Here is a 23,169-nt window from a genome sequence, read left to right on the forward strand (position 1 = left end):
AGTTCATTCATCAAATTTTTCAAGACAAGGTTGAGCACATGAAATAAAACATACACGAGGGGTAGAAAACCTCTTGGGGAATCTTTCCAAGGCATCCACCCATAATCCCCAGCTCTTCTCCTTTCTGGAACATTGACTTTGCCTTTAATTCACCAGCTTCCCAAATAGCTTTGCAGGACTGAATTTGTAGAGGGGTATTACATGGCTTTGCGTGGCATGATGTGTTATTATATACTATTGTACGAGTAGAAAATGTGGCAAAATATACAGTATGTTAAGTTCTTTAATCATAAAATCTATTAACAAAATACACTTTCCAAACACTGTATTAGTTTTCAATAACGTCAAAATAACTTCCATGTGAACTGAGAATGATTTTGAGGCAGCCTCAGAATCCATTCATGAACGGTGAAAGCTATTTACCATTTTAATGGCTCTGACCATGCTGTTCAGGACTAAAGGAGGAGCTCTGTGGGTACAGCCTTGGAGTCCTACACATTTACGGAAAACTAGGAAAGTATCTGAAAATTGGACACATTTGTCAAGGAGTGACCTCAGAAATCATGTCTAGGGAACGAGGTGTACTTCTGTCTCCTGAGAAGGTTTGCTTCATCAGCTCCTCTTTCTTCCGATCAAATCAGAGGTATTGAAATTCAAGGGCCAGAAGCCACTTCCAGTAAATGTAAGTACACTTCTTTCAAAGTAGCTGCTGATGGAATCTGAAGTGGTTCAGTGGTGAGCCATGTGCCTTAGCACAAGTGCAAACAGCAGAGCCTCCAGCGAATGCTACATGTCTTTGAGCTTTGAGTTTCACTCTTACATTACATCAGCCCTCCTGGCCACACAGAATGGGCTAGTGTGATTGTACATCTCTAGCCATCTAATTTCAAGCACTGCTTGGTTTTGCCTCTTAGCCTGGCTTCTCAGGATGTTTGGCTGGTGACCTCTTTAGATCTGTGGAGTGTAGGCAAATGCAGTGGTGCTTTGCTTAAAAGATGAAAGCATCTGGATCACACCACACTGAGAAATGAATCAGTGTGGGCAGAATGTGTCCATCGTGGAATGTTGATGCTTCGTGAAACTGAATCCACGTTGAGTGACAGGGACCATGCCTCATTCTATTACAGAACGTATCATTAATAAAAGAATATGACCATTCCCCACTCCTCACCCCTGCCTCTACCTAGCAGTGTGTGTCAAAGGTCATGCATCCATGAGGAGACACAAGATGGCAAACAGCAGGCAAGGAGAGATGGTGCGAACATTGGGGATGTGACTTCAGAAATGGAAGGACAAACCAAGGGGAAAGCAGAGACCTTAAGGATGAAGTAGATAAAAAGAGCGGATACCTACCCAGACCTGTGCTATCTAGCTACCAGCCTGCGGACTTATGTTATCACCACTGGGCTCCCCACTGGGCTCCCCAAATGGATCACTGTTGGATGAGGCCTGTGATCCATCAGGCTAGAACACAAGAAGATAACACTTTTTTTTTTTTTTTGTCTTTTCAACAATGGAAAGCAAAAGACAGCTGGGCTTATTTTCATGCATACATATAATCAGTTATTTTAAAGGAGACAGGGACCGCAGTTGGAGGGCACCACACCCACCAACGCGGGAACATGCGGGAACGACTTCACGAAAGGACATTTTTCAGCTGCTCGTTCGAACATCGAAGAAAGCCCCCCTAGGAGCCCCGCTTAGCACTTGAGACTCTGAGCCAGCATTCTTTCCTATGCGGGTTTCCTTGCCCACTGTCCATTTCAGATACAGCGGTTTTAAGTTTAAGGAAAAGCAAACCCAGAAAGAACAGATGGTCACTTACAGCTTCTTGCTCTTCACTTTTGCTGGGACTTTCAAAGCCCTCTTCGAAGATGTCATCTGTGGTGGGATCGCTGGCGTGGGACGCAGATGATTTGGATGGAGAGCTCTGTCGAGGGGCTGGGGTTGGAGCTACATAGAAATGAGGCACAAGGAGGGAACAGAGTTAAGTGGCTGCAACCGTGTACCTCCCCCTCCAAGACCTCGGGGATCTGGTTATAATCGAGTTAAGTCCAGCACTCTGCTTTCTACCCTGAACACCTCATCTGTACATATTTATCTTGTCCTGTCCCACACTTGACAGGTAGGAGTGGGTGCCCATGGATGGGGCTAGCGTTGGTTCTCCAAGATTGGCCCTTGGATCGGCAGCATGAGCAGATCCGGGAACTCGTCACAGATGCCGTCTTGGACCCCTGTCCCAGACCTACAGGCTCAGAAACTCTGTGTTTCTACACGCTGAAGGTGAGAATCACTGAACCAGTTTTTCTTTCTTCTCTCTCTCTTAACATCATACATGTACTTCAGTAAGAATAAATAGATCAGAGGACAGCGATATGCATTTATTGAGAGCCTTCTGCATGTTGGATACTGTCAGAAACTTTATGGACGGTATCTCTAACCCGCATAAAGCCTCTTTGAGGTAAGGGTGATCCCAGTTTCACGGCTAAGGGAAGTGAGGTCGCTAAATTGCTCAAGGCCCCATAGATGGTGGCTGGTGGAAGCAGGCTTTGTATCCTTACACATGGTAGGTGTGTGTAGAACACGTGTTGAATGACGAGTGCCTCTGTGATGTGGGAAAACGGGAGGTTGCTGCTGACAACTTTATCCCTCACTCCATAAAGACATGCATCTTCTGTCCTGGACTTCCCACATGTTCTTCCTCCCATTTGTTCCAGAGGTTAGAACAAATATGCCATTTGAAGCTATTTTTCTTTAAATAATTTCTAATTTGGCATTAAAACGCCAGTCACTGGCTCAGCCCCAAGTGAGGAGGTGGTGTGGCTTGATTTAGTAGCTAAATTTTAAATGCCACTGCCCACCCCCCATCACTGCCCAGAAATTCCAAAATCTGGCTGCTTTTCAGACAGCAAATGATTATCAAACTTAGTGAGAGTACCTTTTGCCTTGATGGATTTATAGTTGAGTACCTTTTGCCTTGATGGATTTATATTTGAGTACCTTTTACCTTGATGGATTTATATTTAGAAGAACGATGCTATCTGCTGTGTGCCCAGTGAGCTGGGCACAGTGCTCGGCATTTTGTACTCACTGCGTTCTCTAATGCAAATATGGCGAAGCAGTGTTGGACCTACTGTTCTTTCCTGATGAAGAAACTGCCCTCCGAGAGGTGAAGGGATTTTCTCGGGGTCAAGAGAGCCATGGAACAGGAGTGCTGGGATTTAACACAGCTCTGTCTACACTGTCCGCCCAGCTGTGAGCTTTTGGTCCAACTGATCCTCTACTCAAAACATTCTGAAGGTGATGCTCATGGATAAAAGGATATAAAGACTGGTTTCACTCACTTTCTTTACAATAAAACATTAATTTTTTTTAATTGAAAAGGAAGTCTGTTTTGTTTTATGACATGATTATGGAACCGACTCGCTCTAGTGGGTTTAAGTGAGGTAAGCAACACGAGAACACCCCGATGCTCGACAGCTGTTGAATAAGTGTTAGTGTAACTGGATTCCAAATTGGGTTTGAAGTGGCCTATTGCTTATGGAAGGCTGAGAACCCAGCCTGAGCTGCCAGCTGGAGAGAGGTGTACTGGTCCTACTTATCAGATGAAATCAATCGGAAGCCTAATTAGGAGTTCACTTACGCAAGTGTCTTAGCCTTTAGAAGGTTTTTCTAGAATACCTGTATAATCTAAAAGAGTGGTTCTAAATTTGGGGCAACTGAAATCCTGGGGGCCATTTGGCAAAATCTCGGGTCATTTTTGACTGTCAGGACTAGGCGGACAGGATGTGTGTGCTTCTGGCATCTAGTGGGTGGAGGCAGGGAGGCTGCTCAACATCCTCCAAGCACAGGGCACGCCCCACCACAAAGCATTACCTGACCCCAAATATCAGTAAAGCCCACGTTGCAAAACCTTGCTCTGAAACACAACAGTGACTGAGTGGCCTTTGTTCTGTTCATTTCAACCTCTACGACTTCTCCCAAATGTCTCCCATGCGCTAGACGCCATGCTAGCCCTACGAGAAGTGTACGAATGACTAGGACACATTTCCTGCCCTCAAAGAACTGAAACTTCCCTTTTATTTGTAGCTGGCACTCAAGCCCATTGCAAGAGAGACACTTGCTTTCAAAAGATGTTTGCTTATTTATGCGTGGCTCTCATTCTCTCAGCATTTTGTTTTTTATTCATTATTCTTCACTGAGACCCTGTGACTTAGAGCTAATAGAGATGCCTCCACTATGGAGATCATATGGCCTGAGTGGGAGTAGGTTGTTTATATACATAGAAGGCATTCCTTTTCAGAACTGCCTTCCGAACCTGGCTGAAATGACACTACCTAATTGTGTTAACATTAGATTTTTTGACAGTTCTCACTATTGGCCAAGCAGTGATCCCTATCATCTGCGACAGTAATGAAAACGCCAAACTCATTGTTCCCTGAGACTTTTCTCTTTCTTATCAACTGTCAAGGCACGAGCTGAATTACCGGACACCTTTCCGAGCATATGCGTGCTCAAGTGTATCTGGATTCTGGTTGGCTGCGTGGTTATGGCTTTCTGGATGCTTGCAGCGGAAAAGTGAGCTGGGACAGAATCACTGAATGCCTCAACTAGAAGGAGGCACACTGCTCATCCAAGCCACTGAGGCCTTTTACCCATGACACAGCTGAGGTTAAGAAATGTCACACGTTTGCCCAAAGACAATCCTGGTCCAGGGATTCTGCTCAGAACCACTCCATATGCAATCATAATGGTGACAACAATACTTTAAACTCGGTGAGGTATACAGTGTTTCAGTACATGTACCACTGAATCCTTTTAATATCCCTTAGCCTAAGACAGATGAGGAAATTGAGGCTCACAGAAATGACTTGCCCATAGGCACAAAACTAGGAAGTGATAAATCTGCTCTCCGGGTTCCCAGTCAAGAGCTTTCTGCTTCACTACTATTTTTTCTCTTTGACTACCCAAAGCCTTGAGCCAAACTCTGGCTTCAACTATACCAGTTGGATGAGACTTTGTGGCTGCTCCTTTTCTCCCCTAATTTTTCTCTTCATCTTAGTTTTCTACTCTAATTTTTTTGCCCTCGTTCCCCAGACTTCTAAAATTCATATTCACCATTCATTTCCATTTCAATAAGCCGCACAATTCAATCATCTGTGTGTCATAAAGGAGGGATACTGAATGAATGGAGAGATGAGCAAATCAACAAAAACATAAGCAGCAGAGTGACTGGCAGAAAAATAACAGGTCTGTATTTGATTCTACTACTCTCCTTGTCCTTGAACCTCACTTTCGTTATTGGCCCAACAGGTCTAACGAAACCTGTAATAAGCATTGTTATGAGTATAAAGGTAATAAAAACAATGTGTATGAAGTAGATACACGTAATTGGTAACTATTATTAGCAGTAGTAGTAACATAAAGAGGCCTGTCGAATGTGAACTGAGATGAGGTCTCGGACTCCAGAAACAAAGCATCACTCTCAGTGGATTTACGTCTCCGCAGAAGGGCACTCACGTGAGTTGGTTGATGGCGTGGTAGAAGTCACGGGGGTCAAATTCAACTGGGAGATGTCAAAGTCATCACAGTCGTCTGTGTCCTGTGCCACCCCGACTTTGTTGAAGTAACTGGAGAAGGCCTCTGAGGTACAGGTGAGGGAGGGTTGGTCGGGTTTGCGGGAGGGCACGGGCGGAGGCTGGGCCATCTGGAAATCCTTAAACATTTCTTTCCCCATTTTCTGTCTGGGCGTCGCGGTCTGTGGACTTGCCCTGGTGGAGTCACCCGTGGTTGGGACGGCTGCAAGGGGGGTGAGGGGACCTTGGAACATGGCGGCTGGCAAAGGCATAACAGTTTGTGTGGGCATGAAGGCGGCTGGCGGGAACTGCCCGGCCACAGCTGGCCAGGGCTGCTGAGTGGCGGGGAAGAGACCCGGCTGGCCCCAGGCGATGGGCTGAGCCCCCGGCATCACCTGAGCGACTGGTGGCTGAGCACCCATGGCGATCTGCTGTTGGACGAGGGGCTGCTGGCCCCAGAAGGATGGGAGGACGGCGCCCATTGCAACATAACCTGGAAGGGTGAAAAAGAAGAGTCAGGCACCTGGGAAAAAAAGAATTCATGGATTCGAGGGATCGGCAGAAAGATACGGTATCAGGCTCTGCGCCACAGACCGGGGACAAGGATGAGTAAGACAAAAGTCCCTGCTCTCTTGGAGCATTCCTTCTAGAGCAATGGGCAGGGGAAACCTCTCGAAGGAGGTGATTCGTAAGGGGAAACTAGAATGTGGTGAGCGAGCAAGCCAGGCAGAAATCTGGGAGATAATGGTGATGCTGCTATAACCATTCAAGGTTTCTGACCCCACACAGCCTCAGGTGCTGGTGTGTCTCAGTGGAAAAGACAGAGGACTAGAAATCGGGCCCATGTGGGTTTGAGTCCTGCCTCCCCTTCTCACCAGACCGACCGCTTAAGCTCTCTAAAAGTCAGGCTCTTTGTTGGAAGCCGGGTTGTAAGATCGTCCTTTTCAGCATCGAAGCCAGGTGCCAAGGGTAGAAGAGTCGGGAGTGTCGGGGTTTTGAGGCTTAGGTTAACATTCGGACTGCCCCTTCTCACCTCTGGAATTGATGGAGAGCTCCACAAGCTCTCTCGTCCTCTATCTCCTTATCTGTAAAATGGGCACAGAATACCGTCTGCCTCACGGGCTCGGTTTAAAGACAAACAGAGAGGACCTATTTGAGGTAGAGTACTGTACCTGACACAGAGTGAGCATTCAGTAAATGTTAGCACTTAGTGGGATTTGAATCAGATAGAGCCCAGAAAGTACGTAATACCTTGCTTGGTCCATAGCAGCCAGGCAATAAATGGTAGCTCCAGGGATTATCATACATTATTAACATATAACTGTTATGACGCCAATTTTAGGTGACTGTCTACTTACTCAGGAGCCCCTCATAGAGTGGCAAAGGTTGGGTACCGCACAACTCCAGGGGTCTACGCACATACATTACCATGTTAATTGTTGGCTGTGCTAATTCCTTTCAGATGAGATATAATCGTTTTAAGAAGAGCACAAGTAACACTTCTCACAGTAGCAAGACTAACACAGATAACTTTTTCCACTTATTAAGTGCCTACACTGTTCTAGGTTCAGCATTTGGTGCTTTACATCCTCACAAAATCCCTACAGAGTGGGTATTACCATCCCCACGCCAGGGATAAGGATATTGGTGCTCAGAGAGGGGAAGGCTGTGCTTGGGGTCACGCAGCCAGCATGAAGGGGAATCAGGATCTGAACTGAGGTCACCCGTCCCCAGAGCTAGTGTTCTTCCCTCTGCATCACACTGCCCCACCCAGATGGCCAAGACCAATTTCTGACCTTTGCAAAGTGCACCTGGCCTGGTCACCCACCTGGGGTTGCAGCAAACTGTGGGTGGGCCCAGAGAAACTCCCAGGTCCTTCCAGTGACCCCTGCCCTTCCCTGAGGGCCACGTAACCACGTGCGTGTGCAGCTGAGCCCGGGAGACAGATGCCCAGGCCGGGCAGAGAAGAGGAGGGAGAAGCTGGGTTGGCCTGACCTCTCAAAACCAGCCTTTTCATGGCTGTCAGAAGGAGTTTGCTTGTGTACAGCAGTGAGGCTAGGAAAAGAAGAGTGGGTGCAGGGTAGCCTAGGAACTTCCAAAGGGAAGGTGGGCAGGCACTGTGGCACTGATCATGTGTGTCCTGGGTGCTGTCAGGGACTCTGGGAAGCCCAGAGAAACTGTGTGCGGTTTTACCCACTGCCTCCCTCATGCTCCAGCCTCAGATCCCCTGCCCTACAACTGATGGCTAAGGAATGGGGACAACATTCCACATCCGGCCATTTCCTTGTGAGGTGAGAGGAGGTTCCAGACAGGGCACACGGGCTTCTAGCGGATGAATCCAGCAGGATGCTGGACATGCTCTTACGGAGTGTCGACAAGCCAAACAGACCATATCCTTATGTGATCACTTAGCCCTGGGCCCTGAAGAAAGAGGGGTGACGAGGTGTTGGTGCGGACATTTCAGACCGGAGAGCTGCTTGCATTGCCTCTCACCTCACCTGTCACATCGTAAGGCAGTGACTTGAGCCTACCAACAGACTAAGAATTCCGCAACTGTTTTTCTCTTTTTCTGATTAGCTTTGATGGGGCCCACCGGTTCTCAATGGGAGTGCTATCGCCCCCTGCGGGGGATGATGAGGACATTTGCGGGGTGTATTTTGGCTGTCAGGATAACTTGTTAGAGGGAGACACCACCTGCACTTAAGAGGAGGAGAGCTTGGGTACCTGATATCCTACAGTGGGTGAGACCAACGTGCGCAACGAACAAGTCCCCCACGTTCTGTCTACGATTATTTGAGTATGGGCTGGACTTTGAATTACCTAGAAATTCAAAGTTTCTTTGCATAGTATTAGTGCACTTAGTTTTCCAGGATTGTAACAACTGTGTACATTGAGGGCCGTCTGTATTTCGTTTTGTTTGGAACACGGTCAAGATTTGCTCACCATTTGGGGAAGCTGTGGTTCCTGACAGAAACCCTTCCCATGGGATTCGGGCCAACACAGCGTTCCGGGGTCCGTCTATACCTGCAGTGACTCTGTTGATAGGTCTACACACCTGACCACTTAGTAGGACCTCTAGTGTGGATGTGCCTGGGTATTTTCCTTATTGAAATAGATAGCTTTTTATTAAAAATGAGCTTTTAAAAATTTCCTCCTTATATTCGAATGACGGCATTATATTGATTTTTAAAAAACCGTGTGGCTAAGTTATATTATCTGTGAATTTCATTTCAAGAATTTAAAGGAGACATTACAAATATCTGTCCTAAAAAGGGGGCACTGGGTCTGACGTGGTGGAGACACGGATCTTTCAATGCCCATTTTGGTGAAGGGATGGAAGGTTTCAGCCTCCAGCCAGGCTGTCTCTCATTTTGCTTCCACCGGAGGACTGCTCTAAAATGCAAATATAGTGTCTCATTGTCTGGAGTAAAAGGTTCAGATACCTTAGCTTGGCTTAGGAGCCTTTAGGGATCAAGCCCCTTCCCAGCTCTTCAGCCCATTTTCACTGGCACCTTTGCCCTGCAGCAGTTGCAAATACAAACCGCTCCCCCCCTCCCCCCCCCGCTCTCTCCATCTCTGCTGGTGCTTCGGCCTGGGAAGCCACCCCTACCTCACGTGGCTACTCCTTACGGACTCTCTGAGAATCCGCTCAGCGTCGCTGCTGCTGGGTGCCTTCCCTGCCCTCTGGACTCCACTGGTTCTCCTTCTCTGGGCTTCTGCAGACCCCAGTGTTCATCTCTCTGATGGCACTTGTCTCACTGTGTTGTAACTGCCCAGTCGTCCTGTCTTCCCTCCTTAGACAAGAAACCACCTGCTAGCAGAAACCCTCTATCTTTTCTTTCCCTGTCCTCTGTGTCTAGCGCTGTTTGGAGCACACCTCAGCTGCTCCATAAATGCCTGAGACTGGAGGCAGTCTCTGTAAATGTGAATGAGTCATAGTGGAGTCAATGCCTTCGCTGCATTTTGCCAAGTATACAATTCAACTCCAAGACTGGCTGAGTGCTGGGAGGTCTAATGATTCTACTGTTGGTGGCAGGTTTTTCTTTCCCCCTGTCTTTTTTCTCCCCACAAGGAACCAACAGATGGGCTGTGCACACTTTTCTGGAGAGAGCTATTAGCGTGTCTCCTTGGCTTCATGCCATCTGCTTCAGACCCAAGGACAATATTCAGAAGAAAAAAAAACAGCACAGGGTAATTGGGTACCATGTTCGGGGACTCGCAGGTCTCATTCGCTTTTCCGGGGGGGGGGGTCTCTGCAGCCTGGGCTCTCCCCAGACCTGTGAGCTCAGGTTGTCTGGCCCCATGACATCAGGCATGCCCGAGGGGACCCCTTGGTGGCAGGCTGCGGCAGCCGTGGACAGGGCAAGCCACTCGGTGGCTGCCACAGCAGCCACTTAGCAGCTTAGTAACATTTACTCATTAACGTTCAGCAGCAGAGGGAGGAGGTGCCACGGAGCATCTGTTTATGCCACGGAGTTCAGATCAATCATAAATCTCCTTGCCGTGAAGTGAGGGGAACACCTGCATTACTGCCTTGCAGTTAGATTTTTAAGGACGGCTGAAAATTGCAATTCATAACCAGATGCTTGCACCTGGGGATACCTCATTATCTGAATTAAAAGAGCAGACTAAAATGTGAGAAAAACACTGAAATCTAAGGGACTCCCCCAATATGTATGCAGAACTTGGATGGTAATGCTTATTTACGTGATCTCATTCATTCATTCATTCATTCAAAAAGAGCCCTATTGGGTATGAAGCACTGTTTCAGTCTCTGGAGACGTGGTGAAGAACAAAACATTAAAAAAAAAAAAAAATCCTTGCCCTCGTGGAACTGACACTTTTGACACTGATCCTTGCAACAAGCCTCTGTGTAGTTGGTATCAGTATCTCTTTACTCTGTGTCTGAGATACTGCAGCGGGCTGAGGGGAAGGCTTGAGGCAGCTACCACAGGGCCTGGGGAGCAGAGCCGGCGCTCCTAACGGACAAGCTACAAACACCTGTTGACTGCTTATAGAACCACCACCAGGCACTGTTCTAAATGTTCCACTATGTGTATTAACTCATGCAATCGTCAGACCAGTTCTGTACAGTGGAATTACCATCCCCATTTTACAGATAAGCTCCCTGAGGCTCAGAAGAGATTTAGCTGAGTATTATACAGTTGGCTAGTGGCAGGGTCTGTATTTATACACAGTACATTCTCTAAACCCCCAGGCCAGCTCTGCCATGCACAGTTAAGAGGCCAAAGATCTAACCTTTATTACACGGATGTTTTTCTAAATATTCCAAAAAGGCTAGAGGAAGAAATATAGGTAGGACATTTTCTTCTACTTTACAAATAGGAGTCATAATAATAATAACGGTAGCAACAACAGCTATTTGCTGACTGAAGCCTCTATGGGGTCCCAGCAATTTTCAAGGTGCTTCACTTTGTTTTCTCATTTAATTCTCATGGTATCATTGCAAGGGAAGTATTATTTTTGATTAATTTATAAAGATTTAGAAACTCTGGCTCTGGCAGGTTAAGTAATTTGCTCAGGAGTTTAAAATGTACATAAATAGATGAGCCCGGATTCAAACCCAGCCCACTGGATGCAAAATCCCCCAGCAGCCCATCCATTTTACTGCAAACCGCGGTTTGTGTCCCTGGCTCCCTGCCACCGGCTGGACAATTGGGGACAGGCAGATGGAGCCTCAGTGTCTGCAGAGACTTTTAGGACCGGTTCAAGGAGGAAAAGGCTGACAGTTGATTACCCACTGAAGTCTACTTTTGTTCCTCAGTCTAACTGACGTAGAAGCAGGAGCGTCGAGAAGCAAAAATGTGCTCATTGAAATTAATTTCACACTTCCATTCTAAACATTGAAGTAGTGGAGGTAATCTATTGGTAATCTATCGATACATATATATGTATATATATATATTTTTTTTCTTTTTTAGCAGCTGAAGAAACTGAATCTGGACATGAAGTGGCTTGTCCGTAGTTTGCAACACGGCTGGTCAAGGAGCAAGACTGAAACCAGGTCTTCAAAGCCCTGATGTGACACACAGGCTCAGAAGCAGTCATGTGCATGGCATGGGCAGGTCCTTGAGGGCTTTTATTCACACATTAGGACCGGGAGCTGTGTGACTGCGTCACTCTCATTTACTCCTTGCCTAGAGCCTAGAGTACTCTTCACCCGGACATCTTCTTGGCTTTCTCCCTCACCCCTTCTAGTCTGCTCAGAGCTCACCTTTGTATGAGCCCCTCCCGACCACAACTTCCATTTACACGTGTCCTCCACCTGCTCCAAAGCCCCTACACTCTGCTCTGCATTTTTTCTGGCCATACCACTTACCGTTCACGGACTTATTATGTAAGTTACTAATTTTTATGTTGTTGCCTCGTCTCCCCAACAGAAAGGAAGCTCTCTGAGGGCAGGACCTGTGCCTGTTATATTCACGGACACACCCCAGGCTCCTAGAACAGGGCCTGCCTCATGTGGATACTCAGGGGGTATTTGTGGAATGAACACGTCTGCAAGTTGGTGAGTTTGGGGCCTCGAGTTCCCATTACCTGCTATAATGAGGGCAAAGTATGTGTAGTCTCAACGCAGGAAGGTGATACATTTCTGATGGAAAACTGTTATTCTTCTTTGAAAGGACGTATTCTATCACACTATTCCCAAGGAAATTTTAATACCCACTTTAGGTAAGGAAAACTAGTCAGCACCACTGTCCCATTTTAGGGATGGATAAACAGATTTGACCGGGAAGCTTAGCCAATGAAACATCTGGGTTACTTGCAGATTCTAAAGTGTTAGTTAGAACCATTGGCTACCAACCTCTTTTGCTTCTGAAAGTTCATAATGATCTCTGGGCTCATGGGGAATAATTTTAACCATTTCAGAATAGAGTATGAATTTTTACTTCACTTTGAATAACAGCAAGGTTCATTTGGTGTCAAGAATTTTCTTCTAACGCTATGTAATGAAAATTATTTATAGAAAAATGCAAGAAGACGTGTATTTGAAAATATTCAGGCTCAGGGCACCTAGGTGGCTCAGTCGGTTAAGTGTCAGGGACTCTCGATTTCAGCGCAGGTCATGATCTTGGTATTGTGAGACTGAGACCCATGTCATCAGACTCCACACTCAGCAGGTAGTCTGCTTGAGGATTCTCTCCCTCTCCCTCTGCCCCCTCTCCCCCGCTTGCATGTGTACACTCTCTCTCCCTGAAATAAATTAATACATAAAAATTAAAAAAAAAGAAAATATTCAGGCTCTATTGGCTGTATATAAGAACAAAATAGTAGGATGAAGCGACAGATTTCAAATATGTAGCTAAAGAAAGAAAACAGTCTTTAAGGCTCTCATGCATGTAAAGAGTGGAATACCATCTCTGGCCACGTTCCAACTAGAGTGGCCTGGCTACGTGGAGTGCCTGATGCCATGAAAACAAGTTAAGATATCTGAGATCCCACCAATTTGTGCTTCACCTGAAATACTGTCACTATATATATATATATATATATATATATATATATATATATATACACACACACACACACACCTTTCTCCATAAAACAGGAGAAATGCTACCTACCTTTAAAACAGCTATGATAATGAAGCGAGATCATGCATTTAAATCACTTAGTACCAGGCTGAGGCACATTAGCAGGTGCTCAGCAAACAGTGGCCAATATCACAACTCTCTGGTTTGAGCCCCTGCCCCTTGGGGGTGTTTTTCAGGCCAAATTCTTCCACGATATGTGGCTTTCATCCTTTAGAGGTGGTTGATTTAAATTGACACACACCCACGCCGGACCTACTGTGCACCTAGCTCAGGGCTTATCACTTAATACATGGTAAATGTATTTAAATATATGTGTGTGTGTGTGTGTGTGTGTATAATATATTCTATATATCCCCTCTCTGGGCCTCAGTTTGCTCATCTGTAAATATATATATTTACCCTGTTGTAAAAGTAGTGTATATATATCTTAAAGGATGCTTAGAAAGCAGAACCTTCCAAATCACTAAGAGCCCCATCACCTTCCCAAATTCACTGTTAGCAATTTGCTCTGCCCCTCAGCATCCCACTTTGCATGGAGAGCCTCCCCATTCTTGAGTCTCTACCGAAGGAGCAGACACGTCCTATCAACCAGATCTCCAGAGGTCTGTGGGGGCTCCTACCCCCACCTGCCATCCTCCCTCCCTCTGGCTGAGATGGACAGGAGGAAATGAACTTGTGCCGATTTGCATGGCTGGGTGTGCACGGAGCTCCTGGAAGCTGTGTACGGAGTAACCTAGCATCTTGACTTTTCCAGGTGAAAGGCATCACTGAAATCCAGCCTACAGCATACCACGGGTTTGTAAATACTCCCTGCCTCCCAATGGTGGCCTCTTAATGTCACCTGAAGAGTCACAAGGAGAGGCTGCTAGCTCCACAGGTATTCTGGCATAATTTGACAGCTGGTTCAAGTCAACCCTGTCCCTTCCTTGACGGGCGGAGGCCGAAGGAAGGAAGCAGGTGGAGGACAGCTTACCTGAGGGTACAGCAGCAGTGCCGAAAGGTACAGAACTAAACATGTCTGCACTCGCCGGAAGTGTCTGAGATGAAGACGGGATAAAGGCATCACCTGGAGTTGCAGGAGTCTGTCAGACAGAGAGAGGCAGAGGGCGCGTGAGGCCGCCGGGAGACCTGGCTCGGCAGTCGTCAAGGATGGGAGGCAGCAGGTGCAGGAAGTAAGGGATGGCGGGGCGGGGGGTGGGGTGGGGTGGTGCTGCTGCACAAGCCAGTCATGCTCCAAGCCACCGATGTGGTGGGCACACCGGGAGCCAGCTGTGGACGCTGACCATAAAACAGGAGAAATGCTACCTACCTTTAAAGCAGCTGTGATAATGAAGCGAGATCATGCATTTAAATCACTTAGTACCAGGCTGAGGCACATCAGCAGGTGCTCAGCAAACAGTGGCCCGTATCACAACTCTCTGGTTTGAGCCCCTGCCCCTTGGGGGTGTTTTTCAGGCCAAATTCTTCCACGATATGTGGCTTTCATCCTTTAGAGGTGGTCGATTTAAACTGACACGCACCCACGCTGGACCTACTGTGCACTTAGCTCAGGACTTGTCACTTAATACATGGTAAGTAAACAGCCTGACTAAATGCACAAAAAAAGCTTAGCGACTAGAGCAGAGACCCTTGTCTCCTGGTGCCTCCCAGAATTCTGCCTGAATCTTTACGTGCAAAGAAAAATAAATATTTTCAAGAAGATGATAAAAAAACGGAAGCCTGAGAAGCAGGGAACGCTACAGTGCCTGGCCCACGCTGGAATCCGAGAGAGGTCTGTTGCAGGAACTGGTGGGTAAGGTGAAGGGTACCGAAATAAACAGACAGAAGGGATACCGAGGGGTACTCAAAGAAAAGCATGAGTACTCAGGGTTTTAAAGGCCCACACCCATTCACAGCAGCCTTTCGCCTAGAAACTATGTCTATTCGATGCCATAATAGCCTTCTTTTTCTTTTCCCTTTGGAATAGACTGAGGCAAGCAATTAATCCTGAAACCATGGCAATTAGACAAGGCCAGTTTTAGACCAGCAGCCTGCGGGAGGAATGGCACTGTTCTGGGGATTATTAAATACCCATTGGGACTGCACTTGGGTTCAGGGCCAGAAACACAGCTGGGAGCTGCCGTGTTAAGCACTTTTAAGCACCATCGACGCCGTTCTGTTTCCCCCACGTGACCCTGGGCGAGTCCCATGCCCTCTCAGGGCCTCAGTTTGCTCATCTGTAAAATGAAGGGGATTGGTTAGAAGATCTCTTCAGGCCTTTCTAGCTCCACAGCTGGAGTTTCTAAGTGCTCGAGGTGCAGCTGTTACCCCTGGGACAGAGGCGAGAAGGAGACTGGTCAGACCTGTCCCAGCTTCCACGGAGACAGGAGCTGCTGTGTCCACAGTCAGGTCTGCTTGGGACATCAGGTGGCGGGAGCAGGGGCAGTAGAGTCTCGTGCCATCTGTCCCCAGTGGTGAGCTTATAGCCTTTTCTCTGTGAGGCGCACCTCGTCAATGAACCATAGCACCATCCCTTGGTCTGCACGACCTCGTAGAGCCCAGAGGAGCTGCCCTGTCTCAGCAGCTTCCACAGGTGCAGCTGTGGCTCACTGCTCTCTGCCCACCTCCCACCTCCGGGGAGTGGGCAGGGGAAGACCTGGAGGGCCCATCTCGGTTCTGTTCTATGCTGTGGCCATAGGGTTGCCTTTGAAGGCAACCAGTTCTTAAAGCACTGGGATTCAATTTTGCTTAGGGTTTAATGCTTTTTTCTTCTTTTCATTTTTCAGTTAGGGTTCCCTGCAATCTCTGTCCCTCTGCAAGCAGTGACTTATAATGACAAGCAATGGGATGTGTACCCTGGCTGCAACTGGAGCTGGGAATCCAAAACTTCATGAGAAGCTCAGCGAAGCTGGGAGGTGGGGGGAAGGGGGAAGGAGACAAAAAGAAGAGGGAGAGAGGAAGGAAAGAAGGCAGGAGACAGGACAAGGCAGAAGGGGCCGGGGGAGAAGGTGCTTCCTTTCCTGGGCTGAACACCTGGCTGGGTGGGCTCTGGGTAGGTGTTGACAAATGCCCCATCATCTGTAGTCCTATTGAGTTTCTTGCCAATATTCCCAACTAGACCATGTGCTCCTTGCAGGCAGGGACCTCATCCTGTTTATGTCTTTCTCCACTGCCCAGCAGTATAGCAAGTACGCAGGGGGGATCCTGTGATTGCTGATGCATGGTTTCACTTCCTTCTCAAAACAGAAGTAGGTATCATAATTCCTTTAAAAAGCAGCAGAGGAAACTGAGGTTTAGAATCGCTAGTAATTTGCCCAAATCACACAGCTTGCCAGAGGCAGAGGTTAGACCCACCAGCAGCCCTCTTTGGCCCAAAGCCCATCGTCTCGCCACCATGCCGCCGAAAAAGGAAAAGGGAGGGACGTAGGGCTGAGCTGCAGTGTATACTTACGGGGGGAGAGGTTATATCAGGAGGGGTGGACATGTCCCCAAAAAGTTCTAATTGGGTCACAGCCTGAAAAGACAAAAAGAGAATGATGTCACCACAAAGGGAAGCCAATGCTGCTGGGCGCTGCTTTAAAATGGTGTGACATGAGGACCCTTGTTTCTTCGTCATCGTGACTATATACACAATAAGCCCAGCTGGTCATTACCATACGTCATGATCCTAAAGACAACACCTGGGAGGCAGCCAGAATCAATTCTTGCTTCTGTGTGTCTGGTAGCGTATCTGGGCTTAGTTAAGGAGATTCAGGCTTAGCCACCTCCCATAACCCGTCATCCCACTTCGCACTGACTCGCCATCAAGCGCAGCACAGTCTGTCTTCTCCAGGAAAAAAAGGCAAGAAGGCGACCCCCCTCACTACTTTTCTTTTCTGAGTGCACACACGCGTTCAAAGTGCCTTCCATGTGTCAGATACAGTGAGACATGACTTTATGGCCACTTCTTGGCAAATGCTCCCAAGACCACGAACCTGAGAGGTAGGAATCATCATCCCCATTTTTACAGATGAATCAACTGAATCTCACAGAGGTGACCTCAAGGTCACCCAGGCCAGGACTTGAATGTCCTGCATACAGAGCATGCAGTCGAATGATAGCCTCTGAAAGAGTCAGTCTTTAGGATAAAAAATGTAGTTGGAAGAAAAGAAAACAGATCATTTTATACGAGGAAGGGCATCAAAAACAGCCCAGGATATACACTATTAATCACTGCTAGGAACTCCATCACTGCAGTCACTGTATCGTCCAAATCCCCATCCATCATACAGGAGTGTCTGAGCAAGGCCAGCCAGAGCGGCAGAAGAAACCCTTTAAGTTATACTTAGAAATTAATCTGCATACACTTCCAGCTTCAGAGACCGTAGGGAGTCTATGGCTAGGAACCAAATGGCCTGCCTTAAAGTATATAATCGTATGCTTTGTGCGAAACCTGCCCACTGAGGAAAAAACTCTTTCGGCTCATCTCTGGATTTTAAGTGACAGCTTGTGATTGGGGGGAACCTAAAAACATCAATCAATAGAAAGGACCAGAAGAGTCTGCCTGCCTGCCCTCCAGGGACCCCTGCACCTGAATTCTAACACTAACCAGGCATGGCTAGAGCTCTACACTTAGTGCCAAAAAAGGTTTGTGCTCTCCTTCTGATGAGTGAGCGAGCTCTGGGTGCTGGAAAAGGTCCCACACCTGTTGACAGATTCACTTCCAACCTCTGCAACTCCTTGGAGCTATAGTTCCCTCACCTGGACAGTAGAGATGATAATACCTCCTTTGCAGATTTATTGACAATATTAATAACAGGACTTTCTTTGAACTTTGTCTAAGCCTGGTTAAAAAGGCACAAAAGGCTCTTTTTGCTGAAAGAAGTTTAGCTTGGTTAATGAACTTTCATTCTTCCCCTTAAGCTTTCAGACTGAATAATGGTGTTGGGCACACAGGAAGGCCCCACACACATATTAATTTCCTTCTCAGCTACACGATGCTTTTTCCATACACACTTAACACCTGTGAGGTGCTGAGTGCGGTGAACAGAATAATGAGAAATGCCAAGTCCCAGCCTGCAGGGAGCTTGCAGTCTGGTGGGATGATCTGCAGAAGTAGGTAATTTCAAGGCAATGTGGCAGGGACGGCGACAAGCGTCTCTGTGGGAGAAGAGAGAAAGGGAGTCGGCCAGCTTTTGGCAAAGAAGCTTAAGGAGGGCTTTCTAAAGGGAACAGACCTGATCTGAATTCTGAAGATGAGGAGCAGTTAGCCGGGCAAACAAGAAGAGGAAGGATAATCCAGGCTGGTGCAAGCAAGGACATGAGCAAAAAGGAGAGAGGCCTGGAGGAGTCTGAGCAGGTGGGAAGAAAAGCAATTTGTAATGAGCATGAGGGTGGAGGGGTGCAGGGAGGAGGCCAGCAAAGTGGACAGGGGTAAGTAAGGTCACAGTGGGACCAGACTTGGCTGGACTCTAGATACTTGCTTGTCTTGGGGAAAGAGTCTTTACCATGTTTACAATATTTTATGTTATTTGGTAAAACTATGGTAATCCTTATGCTCTCTCTTCCAGATTCATATAAGGAATACTTCTATTTAATCAATTAACATGAAGCTTCTAGGCTTCCTTGCAATTGGGACTCAATGCTTTTAAAATGGCCTACAACTATTTTCAGTGGTAGGAAAATAATAAAATGAAGTTAATAATTAAGTCACACAATTTACATTTCAAATGTGTTGAACTTATGGCACACTTTTACTAACATAATAAATATAATTTATTGGCTAATTTTCTCCTTAAGCACAACTTTTAAAATAACCTTCATTCTTGAGATACAGCCTTTCCTCTTGCCAGATGATTTTCACTCAAGGATTAAACGAGAAAAACATGCAGAGGCATAAAACATAGATTGTTATTTCATTCCATTGGATTTGCTGTTTAAATAGAAACTCGAGTTAATTAAATTTTATAGAAAAGGGGGATTCTTGGGCCAAAAATTAAAAATAATTCTAATAACCATATGTGATTGAGAATCTGGAATAATATCTATTTTCACACCCCTCTCCCCCCATGTTAGCCCTAGTCCTTTTATTTGTAACCTAACAAACCATGTTCCATCTGATAATATTGTTGTAATTCATCATTTTAGTGGCCTCAAGAGAATTAAAAGTAACCATTCACATTTGTAAAACATTTTATAGTTTACAATACATTTTCCAATACATTATCGTCATGTCTGAGGCTCATTAAGCTCACCGGTGGCATAGCTCTCTCTCCAGCTGTCCTTTGCCCGTGAGTGGAGACCAAGAGATAACACCACTTACCTATGGTCGGTGAGCTAAAAGAAGCTGGGCTTGACCCACAGGCCAAGCAACACCTCGTTTATCTATCCCTTCACAAGCCCTAGTTAGCCTTCCTAGATGAGGGGAGTGTAGCCACAATATTCTCTAACCAGAAGCTAGGGTTCCTAAAGGGTCTGCCATGATGGACATCCATCTGAAGAACTCAACTGGAAGGTCAGTTCAAGATGCCTACTGGCCTTTCCATTACCAGCACTTCAGACATCTGCTGGTAGCGATGAGGCTGCCGATGGCAGATTCTGCCTTCTTTAGGCCCTGGGCATTTCCCAGGGTGAGCAGAAGGACACTGGAAGCTGCCCTGTCCAGTGAAGGGGAGAAGGATAGCTTCGCTGCTGAGGAGGAAGGTCCTTGATCTGTCCCTCGGGCCAGCCCCTTCACAGCATTCTTTGATGTGAACAAGTGATGGTTTTCGAATAATACTTAGAGCGCTGTGCCACTGAGGTTTCAAGATTAGTTCCCTGGTCTTTCCTTCTACTAGACGGCTGCAGGCGGACCCTGAGGCCCCCTCCTGCAGAGAAATTCTGAAAGTGCCACTGATAAAGGCTGAGATGTCCTTGGCTGACCCCCAAACACATTCTCACAGCCCCATCCTTATGTTTTGGCATCAGGCAGTCTTTCGTGTAGAAAAAGTATGGAGCCCCTACTGTGCATCAGCTGCCGTACCGAGAGCAGGGGATATGAGCCTGTTCCCGTTCCTACTCTCACGGGCTGGCTGTTCGATGGAAAATCAGACCCATCAACACAATCAGAGCAGTGTAATGGAGAAGAGAGACACAGGTTACAACAGGAGGGGCCACCTCAGGGCCTTTGCAAATGTTCCTCCTCCTACTTAGAGTATTTATTCCTTCCCCAATTGCCTCTCCCACCCATCCTTCAGGACAGAAATTAGAAGACTTTTTTTTCTTTCTGGGAAGTGTTTCCTAACTCAATTTGCATCCCACCCCACTGTCCAGAACAGCTTATATGATACTTGGATCGGCGGTTCTCAACCTTGGATGCACCTGAGGGGAAAGACTGACGCCTGCTTTCCACTCTCCTAGAGATTCTGAATGAGCCAGTTTGAAGTACAGCCTAGTAACTGTGACTTTCAAAGCTCTCCTGGTGATTCTAATTTGCAGCCAAGGTTGAGGACCCCTGTCCTAGAGACGTTCCACACACCCTCTCGTCAGAGGTGATACTATTCACTGGCCTGGGTATCGACCAATCTGAATAAGCACTGGCTGCCAACCAGTATACCTAGTCCAGGGTATACTGACTGCATCGCTGCTTGCCTGGTTCTTCTTCACTTACGTGCACTCAGCGCGTCCTGCTTAAGCGCCCGAACCCCCAGTGTACTGTTATGTTACACTACACCAGACTAACCTACCTCATCTTACCCACGCTGTGCACTGGTTCACTGGGGCATCGTGAGGTCCTTGAGGACAGCGTCTGTGTCCTCCCGCTCTACTGAATCTCTAGCATCTATCAGAATGCCCGGGACATGCTGGGAGCTTGAAATATATTTGTTGAATGACACCAGGTCAGCTCCGCTCCTATACACACACACACACACACACACACACTCATACACACATACTCTCTGACCTCATCACAGGGCTCACCGATAATCTGCCCGTGAACGTTAGACTAGGCACCCACTAGAGCAGAACCCCCAGCTGCCGTTCACGCAGGCTGGATGAGGAGAACATGGAATGCATGAGTGAGAATGACCAGAATGACCCTCATTTACCAAGAGCCTGGAGGCCTTACCTTTGTTGCCTCCAAAATCTCATCGAAGTCCACAGGCAGGTTTCTGTTCTGGAACCACAAGGCATGACTTATGAGCATGAAATGAACAATGGGATAATGACCTAAAACAGTTAACCAGAGAGGGCCCTCTCATTCTTACCGGGGTGGCCGCAGCAAACCGTTCTTCAAAATCCTCAAACGGGTGACCGTTCTGAAAGTGTAAGGGATGATGAATGAGGATGAAGAGTCTGACACACAAATGGCATGGATTTATGAGTTTAATGATGACGGGATCTATGCTTTCCACTCCCACGGTCTCCCTAGGCAGGAGCTATGGCCAGTGTGTTCCCTGCAGGAGCAGATGATAAAACACGGGCCTGATCAGGAGGAAATCCAGCAGTGGTAAGTTTGTAGGCTTCCAGAGTATCTTCCCGCAATTCCAGACATTACCCAGCCCGCCTCAATGGTGGCAACAGATAAGAGCATGATGTTTATTTACACTCAAGATTTTTGTTTTAAAAGGAAAAAAAAAAAAATACTATCATGTGTTTTGGCCAAACTCTTTTAACTCTTGGAGCAGTCTAAACAGCTAGCTTTGTGAGAGCCCTTAGGCAGATTGTCCCCTCTGCTTGAAATGCTCTTCTCCTCATCTCTGTAAGCTCAAAGCACCAAATTCCTCAAACCCAGCTGGAAGGCCACCTTTTCCATGAAGCTCCCCTTGATCCTCTGAGCTGAAAATCATCAGAGTAATAGTACATCATCTGTGCTGATTACACTGTGCTTCTGGAAGCATGACCATGCTGTATTTATTCCCAAATCCTGGCTGCTCACAGCGGATTTGGCACCTAGCAGTGCTCAAAAATATATGAACGAATGTATGTTTTAAAAGTAGCTGGCAGTTGACCAAATCTGTTTTGTTAATTTTGTACTTTATTGTTCATAATTGTTGAGGATTTTGCTAAACGACTCTGTATTTCTGCATTGGCATCCATTTGTGTGGCTGGGCTAACTTCGGGGGCCTTGAATGGACACCAGCCCCTTCCATGAACAAGCCCTAGAAAAACAGCTTGCAGAGTCACAAGTAATTATAAACCCCTAATATGACTCCCCCAGTGCCCCAATGGTCTTGTGATTAGCAGTCTCTCCCGCCTTCCCCTATGTGCCCCTTAGATGAAACCCCTGTGGAGCTTACCAAAACCCTGTTCTTTTTGGTTTGAATTGACCAATCTGGCCTTAGTCCAGGGGACCCAAAGCACTTCACTGTGGTCCCTAATAAAGGCACGCACCTTAGGGCCTGCCATACTTTCTCTGCCTGCAGCCTGCCTTGACTTTCCCCATGTGACCTCTTGAGGTGTGCTCTGTACCTCCTCCAGGACCTGTGAGTAATAAACTTCTCTACTGCAATTCCCTTTCAGTCTTCTGCTGTATTGTGCTCACCATCTGACACCCTGGCACTCTGCTTAACAAATGCTAATTACCAAAGTCACATTGACAATATATATTACCGATAATATATATAATATCTATTATATATATGTTTTTTAGTCATCATGTTTTGGTCAATATGCCCAAGCTGATTATTTTTTGGATGATTTCCAAGTAGTGCAACGTTATTATGAATCTAACAATATTGACATTAAAATGGAATTACTATGCATGAACAGAAATAGTGGCATCATTCCCTGCTTTTGAGGAGAGCTTCCTGTTGGCAATGAAGAACTGGAGAAACCATCCCCCATAACCACTTCCACCCAGTCTGGAGAAAAGGTGACCGTGCGAGGTCGGTCAGCCCTCGTAACGGGGCTGCAGAGCAGAGCAGGAGAACCAACGTGCCCACGCCCACCACAGCAGGGCCTCCAGGCCCACCACCACCAAGTCTGTTCTCAACCACCTGCTTCCACCAGGCCATGGCTTGCCAGAAGTCAACTGTGGCAAAGAGGAGAGGAAGAGCAACCACATCAGCTAACCACATAAATTATTATTATGATTCCAT

The 23,169-nt window shown here is 46.9% G+C and overlaps 1 protein-coding gene across 3 annotated transcripts in view; it reads right to left on the minus strand.

Annotated features, from left to right (window-relative positions):
* LOC115942550 (disabled homolog 1) overlaps positions 1 to 23,169 on the minus strand; it is a 1,065,325-nt gene that overhangs the window by 10,053 nt on the left and 1,032,103 nt on the right. For 2 of the 3 annotated variants that reach the window (XM_081818492.1, XM_081818493.1), the window contains 5 exons: positions 16,563 to 16,625; positions 14,106 to 14,214; positions 5,521 to 6,069; positions 1,826 to 1,953; positions 1,354 to 1,464 (listed from right to left, as the gene is read on the minus strand). In XM_081818492.1, coding sequence (XP_081674618.1) covers positions 1,369 to 1,464; positions 1,826 to 1,953; positions 5,521 to 6,069; positions 14,106 to 14,214; positions 16,563 to 16,625 — 945 coding nt within the window. In that variant the 3' untranslated portion in view covers positions 1,354 to 1,368. Of the gene's footprint in view, positions 1 to 1,353; positions 1,465 to 1,825; positions 1,954 to 5,520; positions 6,070 to 14,105; positions 14,215 to 16,562; positions 16,626 to 21,197; positions 21,246 to 21,336; positions 21,388 to 23,169 lie in introns of all 3 variants that reach the window. The other variant, XM_081818494.1, reaches the window with a different exon arrangement.

The sequence above is a fragment of the Leptonychotes weddellii genome, chromosome 4 (genome assembly GCF_054177405.1).
Source record: "Leptonychotes weddellii isolate Sample4059 chromosome 4, ASM5417740v2, whole genome shotgun sequence".
Taxonomy (NCBI): Eukaryota; Metazoa; Chordata; class Mammalia; order Carnivora; family Phocidae; genus Leptonychotes; species Leptonychotes weddellii.